Source organism: Morone saxatilis, unplaced genomic scaffold, assembly GCF_004916995.1.
Source record: "Morone saxatilis isolate NCDOM2014 unplaced genomic scaffold, NCSU_SB_2.0 Contig24, whole genome shotgun sequence".
Classification (NCBI taxonomy): domain Eukaryota; kingdom Metazoa; phylum Chordata; class Actinopteri; family Moronidae; genus Morone; species Morone saxatilis.
The window spans coordinates 23,509,876-23,517,816 of NW_023339807.1; the positions used below are offsets into that span (position 1 = coordinate 23,509,876).

General features: G+C 42.0%; 1 protein-coding gene across 3 annotated transcripts in view; it reads left to right on the plus strand.

The window, feature by feature from the left end:
• The window catches only part of arl4aa (ADP-ribosylation factor-like 4aa), a 3,594-nt gene extending 2,097 nt beyond the window's left edge, over nt 1-1,497 (plus strand). For all 3 annotated transcript variants that reach the window (XM_035673099.1, XM_035673098.1, XM_035673100.1), the window contains exon 2: nt 49-1,497. In XM_035673099.1, coding sequence (XP_035528992.1) covers nt 150-752 — 603 coding nt within the window. In that variant the 5' untranslated portion in view covers nt 49-149 and the 3' untranslated portion in view covers nt 753-1,497. The remainder of the gene's footprint in view (nt 1-48) is intronic.
• The last annotated feature ends 6,444 nt before the right edge of the window (nt 1,498-7,941 follow it).

The window sequence follows — 7,941 nt, forward strand, 5'->3', positions numbered from 1 at the left end:
AAGGGAAAGTTAAAGCACCCACAGTAAATTGTCCAATTATGCTTCCAGGTAACTTCTGCAGTCGTTTTGGAATATCAGCAGCTCTGAGGATTATTGTTGGACAGCTGGATCAAATCTCCCAAACCACCAATCCTTCCTCATGAGGAAAGATGGGGAACGGATTGTCAGAGCAACCTAGCTGCCTCTCAAGCATCCCGTTCTTCCAGTCGTTCCACATCGCCATCCTCGGGCTGGACTCGGCGGGGAAGACCACCGTCCTGTACAGACTGCAGTTCAACGAGTTCGTGAACACGGTGCCCACCAAAGGTTTCAACGCGGAGAAGGTCAAACTGTCTCTGGGCGGCCACAGGACTGGGACGTTCCACTTCTGGGACGTTGGGGGCCAGGAGAAGCTGCGCCCCCTGTGGAAGTCGTACACGCGATGCACGGACGGCATCATATTCGTGGTGGACTCTGTGGATGCAGAGCGCATGGAGGAGGCCAAGACGGAGCTCCATAAAATCGCAAAGACCTCGGAAAACCAAGGGGTGCCCCTGCTGGTGGTGGCCAACAAGCAGGACTTGAGGCACTCTCTGGGACTCGATGAAGTTGAGAAACTGCTGGCGCTGAAAGAACTGGGCCCCGCGACTCCCTGGCACCTGCAGCCCGCCTGCGCCATCATAGGAGATGGACTCAGGGAGGGCCTGGAGAGACTGCACGACATGATCCTGAAAAGGAGAAAGGTGCTCCGGCAGCAGAGGAAGAAGAGATAAACCGGTGGCGAGAAAGACTTGTCTGCTGTTTTCACGTGAAGGAATATTCCCCCGGGTGGACTCAGGCCTCCCGCTGCAGGTCGCACAGTCAGCGTACTGAGTTTTATCAGTCCAGAACTGAGATGTTAGGATTCCCGGTCTTGTGACGACGCCGTTGATGAGGAAGTGATACATAAAGGAGCACAGTATGGAGACGAGAAAGGTTTCAGACATGTGTGGATATGCTACTAAAGGAGTTTTAGAAAGCAGTGAGGGTTCGGGGTGTGGAAGGGCGGTAGAAGTTAAAGATGCTGTATGTTTCATGAACAGCTAAAGGCCGTTCCAAACAACTACCAAAAATAATTTAAGAGAAGGCTTTGACTAGTTGAAGGGTTTCTTGGTGAACGATTGAACATTGGCAATGACATGTACATTTATTTTACTCTTTTATATGTTATTATAACTTGTTCTTTCTTTCTTTCTTTTTTACACTGGACTTCCTTTGTCAAAGAAAAGTGTTATCATGCGTTATTATTGATTGTGTTTGCTGGCTTATATCGCTCATTTCTTTTTTTTTTAAAAAAAAGCACTTTAGATTATCACTTTGTATGAAGTTTACAGTTTTAAAATAGATTGTGTTGGAGTTAACAGAAATGTTCGGGCTGAATACAACAGATGCTCCTGTAGTTGGTCCACTCGGCCACATTGTCATTAGACAGGTTATGCATTATGTTTTGCTTAATAAAGACATATTTAGAGCAACGTTTACGGCGGTATGGAGGCTGTTATTACGTCCACTGTGTTATTGAAGCTTGTGTTTAAAAAGCAGGTACTCACACATGTTCAGGATTGTAACCTTCAATTCATTTAGGTGATAGCAGTGAGTTTTAAGAAGCTTCTCTGAGAGGGATTGTTATTGAAACAAGCAGTAAACATTTGTCCATGTGTCCCTTTAGCGAGGCACCAGTTCCCTTTAGTGGAGCTGCTGGATTGCTGACATTAAAGAACTGATCTGTCACATGTGATTGTGATTGAAGGGGTTTCCAAAAACGCAAATATTCTGCTCAATCAAGCTAACCTCTAATTATCCCTTTAAAAAGGTTTCATTTCAAGCTATCAAATCTTGCACAATGACTGTACTGACACAGGAACACAACCGTTTAAACTGAGCTTAAAGTTTGGGGCGTGTGCAGGTGTACAGCGCTCTATTGTCCGTACTGGAAACTCTGACATGCCTCTATCACGAGCTTTGAGTTCTCACCAACTATGACCTGCAGTATTTCCACGTAAGGAGCTGACTACAAGTGGACACGCCAGGTGAAACTTGCTGTCATAGACATAAAGAAGAAAGCTGGTGCACATCAATGACGCCTCATTTGAACATCCAAAAACCACCCAGAGCTTCCCACTCTGGGGCTGCTGCAGTGTGAAGGGTTAAGAGACGCACTGATGCGTTGCAGCACAGACAAGCCCGTCCTCAGGACTCGAAAATGTAGTCAGGGCAGTCTGGAGGCCAGACCCAGAACAACAGGCTGGGGCAGGACAGTGTGAAGCCAGGGGGCCTTACCGAGTATTTTTGGACTGAGCTGGGCGGATATGTAGCCCAGTGTATTAACGCCATTTGCCCTCTCATTCCTTTGAAACAATTAATGACTGAGAGCCCGACAGGCCGGTGCAGCAGCTGGCTTTTTTCTAAAATAACTGTGTGATGCAGATTGGTAGTTTGCGCCGCACTCACGGGCTGAATCACCAAACATCCTCACCATATAAATATCTGCTCCAGTAAAACGTGATAATTGTGACCTTAATGTGTGGCTTCGGCGCTGAATCTCAGGAGGTCTGTTGCATTTTAAAAATAGAAAAGAAAAAAGGGGAAGAAGCTTAGCACTAGTTTTCACACATTTGTATGACTTAAGGGCTTCAGATGAATGTGAAACCAGTGGAATACTTTCTGATTTAATCTTTTTTGTGGCTTCATCAGATAAAAACAGAGGGGAGTTATTGATGGAGAGTGAGGGGGAAGGACACACGAGTGTAATTGGCTGGATTTGAATATAGTATTCATATAGTATTGGTTGTCAGGTTTCCCAGAATGCCCCATTTGTGTCAAATGTTGATGTTTTTGTGTTGAGCCCAGGTGCGTCTTCCCTACTCTGTTTGCCCAGGAAGGAAACTCAAAGGGCAAAGGTATAATTCACACTTTTCCTGATTGTACTTCCTTTTCTCTGCCAGCCGTGTGTGTGTGTGTGTGTGTGTGAGTCAATTCATATGTCCTGTTTTCCCTCCTTGTGTGTACTTCAGGCCAGTTCTTCTGATCTGCTGAAGCACTCACCAGCTGATTTAGTTTATTATGTCTAAAAGAGAAACAACCATAATCTCTTTACTTGATCATACAGTTTATAATATAATTATCTTGCATGTAGAAGCTTCCTGTATCTCAGCCTTCATCTGTTCTTGTCCTTGTAAAAGTCTTCAGTGAAAGGTGGATCAGGGTGAGTAAATCTCTTGTCCAGGGGCCCTGCATTAACCCATTAACCTCAGATGGTGTGCTCGGCACGAAAAAACTCTACAACCCGACGTGAAATAAAACCCCACTGCTTCCATGAGCACGTCTTGTTTGGAGCAGCTCATCCATACAAGAATTCCCACCCATTATTGCTTTTTACACTGTATTGAGCCATCTCAGCTGCTCTCGCTGAGAGACGCCTGAGGCATGATTGAGCTTGGCAGTTATTTTCAGGTCGGGGCGGCACACAGCTGAACACTGTACAAAATGTTCTATGTTTGGTGAGAACATGTGTGAGATTTTTCTACCACGTATGATAGAGCTGCAAATTGGGAGGAGCAGCTGGTTTCAGAAGGATTTCTCCGCACCGTAAATTCCCATGTCATGAGTTTCCTTTTAATGATATCCTCAGTGGCCCTCCGTGACACGCCTGTGAGGCCCTCAACATGGGAACGCAAGTTTCTAACAACACTATGGATTTATGTTGTGTTCATCGGACTTAATTATTTCAACTCAAATTTTGAGAAACATTATTTTGATGTAAAAAAAACTACAATACCCATGAGCCTCAGCCACTGTTGCCGTGGAAGCCAGTTACAAGCTGTAGCAAATTCAGAACGCTTTGTTCATTTGTGGACAAAACAACACATCATTGTTGCTGAATTTAGTTCGACGCTGGCTCCAAATCTGTTGTTTTATTGGATGTTTCTTCCTGAAATTCTTCTTGGGAGTCGTTGTTGACCTTTAACTTCTGATATTTTGTAACATGTTTTCGAGTGGGAGAGTTTCAAGCCTTGGAAGTACTTCAGATATTGTTTGTGCAAAAACAAAAAAACTGAAACTGAATGGGACCATTGAACCAATGAACCCTGGTTGACCCAAATACTGTAACTATACTTTGACTTTGGTAGTTTTCAAACTCTTTCAAACCAAAGCCCTTCTTGCATGCTGGCACCTTTTTTAGTTAAAGACACCATGGGTAAATGTTTCATGACTAATATGAAACAAAACAACAAACGCTGATGTAAATTAATATCAGTGTTGAGTAAAATAATAATATGGTCAATCACCAGTCACTCACTTTCATTTAAGTTTTTTAAAGGCAAAAACAAAACAAGAACACCTGCAGCGATTGGTTAGTCTTATTTTTCCTGGATGCTTGGGCTCGAGAAAGCCTACGATGTTGGGAAGCGCCGCTAATTGTGAAGAAGAGGAAGTTCAGTCCAACATGTTCGATAACATGTTTTGTCCATTTAAAGAATTAGTATATATATTTAGATGGATAGTAAAATTAGAATTTTTAATAAAAGTAAAATGGTGATTAATTTGTCAGCACTGAACAACAACATATGCTATGAGTCTCTGCCACAGATGTGTGAAAGATAGAGCTTGTTGAATGCTTAAAATAACCTTTTTCCATCGTTTTCTGACTAGAAGCTAATCTGGAAGAAATGTTGTCTCTTGATATGCATTAAAGGGAAATTTAAATGATCCTTGGTGGGGAAATAAGGTCAAAATAAGAGAGATAAAAGAGAAACTGAACATGGGTTTATGTGTGAGACAATGCATAAAGGCCTGGTGAACACTCAAAGACACAAACAGAAAATTATATGAAGTCTTCTTTTGAAACTTCAAATAAATATATAAGCATGTTTTGGTTCAGTGCCGTTAGTAGAAGGAGGTACTTTTAAAACAACAAAGCCCCTTTTTCTGCATGGCCATGACACAGTAATGTTTGTGTCAAACTGCACGACTTCTCTTTCCCATAAATCCATCTCCAGAGGGTTCACTTATTCTGCTGAGTTCTCAGATTTATCCCATTGTGTGCTTTAAAGGGGGACATTGCAATATATGCATGCTCCTAGCCTGCTTATTATGCAAGGTTATCATGACGGGATTCATTTTTCTTCCCCCAGTCTATTGAGAGCGAGTGGCCTATTTACATGTGAATTCCTCACGTAGCCCTGCAGCCTCGCTCAAAGTAGCGAACGGGGCCACCTGCAAGGGGAGAGGGGGGAATAGGAGGAGGAGGAGGAGGAGGAGGAAGGAGACACTGTTTGAGGAGCTAGAGAAGTGCACTCCTGTTTTTTTTTGGTGCAGAGAAGAGAAGCTGGTTTCATTAATCTTTAGGATCAATGGAGACAGAGAGTGAGCCGTGGCAGAAATGAACACAGAAAAAAACAGACAACTTTTTTTAATCAAATGTTTTATCATTTTTAGTGTTACTGATTTCATATTATCATCTCCCACAAGAATCACTTAAATACCACATTTGTTTTGCCGGGAACACAAGGATGCTGTAAATTAAATAAACTTTCTGAAACCAATCGTGCAGGTTTGAACATCTCTCTCAAGCTCTCTTTTTTTAAATTTTACAACTACTTCCATTAGTACTGATGTGTGCAAATGACTGCAACACAATGGATGCCTTTGAGGAGAGGCTCCCTGAATGTGTGCACCATTAAGGGTGTTAAAATACTTCAAACAAACTTCATTTGACCACATCTGAGGGCTAAAAGTATTTATAGCATGTTCTGATCGGCCAGCCATAGTAATTATTCGGATGGCCAACGCTCTTGACAATCTTTCCTCCCAAGGTATTCATGGTAGGAAATATGATATCCTTATACTGCAGGAGAAAAGTCAAAAGGGTGGACAAAGCACAGAACTTTGACACCTGAGATGGCGGTTCGCATCCTGCATCCCATATGTTGTTAGGTCTGGGCTACTAAAACACTTCTAACGTATCCTGTCTCATGCTAAATTTAGGAGAAACATCAGTGAAATGAAACAGCCTTTCATCTGCATACATGTTTTATTATCCTCACAAAATTGTCCTACAGAAAATCAGATTCAAAATAGGCGTAATGCGGACCAAATTGCAGACAGGTGTATTAGTCGTTAACCTATAGACAGAACGTTAACAGATGCTCTCTTCTTCCTATAACTGATTGGATGAATGCACCTCTCTCTCTTTTTTTTTTACTTCGGGTTTTCTGACTTGAAAACATCTCAGCTGTTCAGAAGATATCAAATTTTACTGCGACTATCCACCTCATGAAAGCACTGTAGTGTGCTATCAAACCAAACGTTGTCTAATGCACACCTGGTAGACAGGTGCATAGAAAAACAGACCCTTCATCAGGCATCAAATTAAATGTTTCTTTTGCTTAAGTTATCCATACATATGGTAAATGTTGTATGGGTTATATGAACCATACAGGAGCCCCTCCATGAAGTTGGAATGTTGCTAAAAATTAACGCAAATTAAATCAATCTCTGTGAATTCTGTCTGATTTTATGCAATTTTGTCCAACGATTTGTTGTTGTTGTTGTTGTTTTTTCCCGTGAGTTTCACCAAACATAGAAGCCCCCCCATGCAAGACATTGAGCTATGTCTCACCCAACTACCAGCAATATTATTCTCACTGGAACAAGTTGCCTTAAATTTTTAATGAATTACGTAGTGCACAAACACTGCAACATGCATCGCAATTTTTTAGACAAGCCTCAGTGAAATCAGGCATTTTGGGCTGCAACAATCCCAAATAAAGCCTGCAGAATCCTGGAGGGATTTATACTGATGCTTCATTTGTAATCCACAATGCCTGTTTTATGTTTTATGCATGGGGATTGGAGTCGCAAAAGTCATCATTAAAACTTTGATAGATGTTGCACAGCGGCTCTGATACGCTTTCAATGTAAATTCCATAAACAAAATTACTAAAACCACACAAGTTTGTGTCAAAAACAGGATATGGTGGTTCATTATTACAAAATATAATCTGCTTGTAATCTGTGACCCTGTTTGTAGGACTATTGTGATGTAAAATATACAAATTATATCCGGCACCAACATCTGATAAACTGTAGCCTTTGATCAAAAATAGCTTGGACAACATGCAGCTCAATGTTATCAGAACAGTGCACAACTATTAGGCATCACTTGCATGCTGCAACAGTGTTTTCACCATGGATGGTTGACAGTGTTCATGCAGTGACATTCCTTTGCTCAGCCTGTGTGAAAGCCTCATTGTCGAGGTGATGATTGCTCTTTCACCTCTCGGTCGGACTGACTATCGGCAGCTGGAATGGGAATGAGGGAAATCTGTGTATGTGCGTGGGTGCGTGCACAAAATGATGGGTAAATTACTTTTTCATTATCCACCATTTTGACCTTGAACCTTGAGCTACAACAGTTACACCCACTCAACATCCATAGCGCGGCCATGTCCAGACACAGATCGGGCCCACAAAGAGCCGTGTCCCCTCCAGTCTGGGTATTGTGAGTTACAAGCCTGTGAAATCTGTCTTTGGTCTTGTTTGGGCATGAGGGATTATGGTGGGTTTAGGCTGTGGTCTCCAAAGCTTTATGTTTGCACTGACTGTGGGGAAATTCATGGCGAGCGGTGGAATCAGTGGAGTTTCATCATTCAACAGATGAGAGGCCCGAAAATAGTTTAAAGATTTAGAATCCAAGATTTTGTGTTTTTTGGAGGCAGCGAGTTTTGTGTGGTTGGATGAACTCAACATTAAAAACTAAAAATAACACAATTTGCAGGAAAGACACATTTGCAACAACAAACTGCTTAAACACAGAAACAACCATTAGCAGAAATGTTTGCAATGATGGGTTTTCATGATTTTTATACTAGTTGAAGGATCAAAGCAGAGGAGGAGAAGAATAAAGAGATACAAAAAATA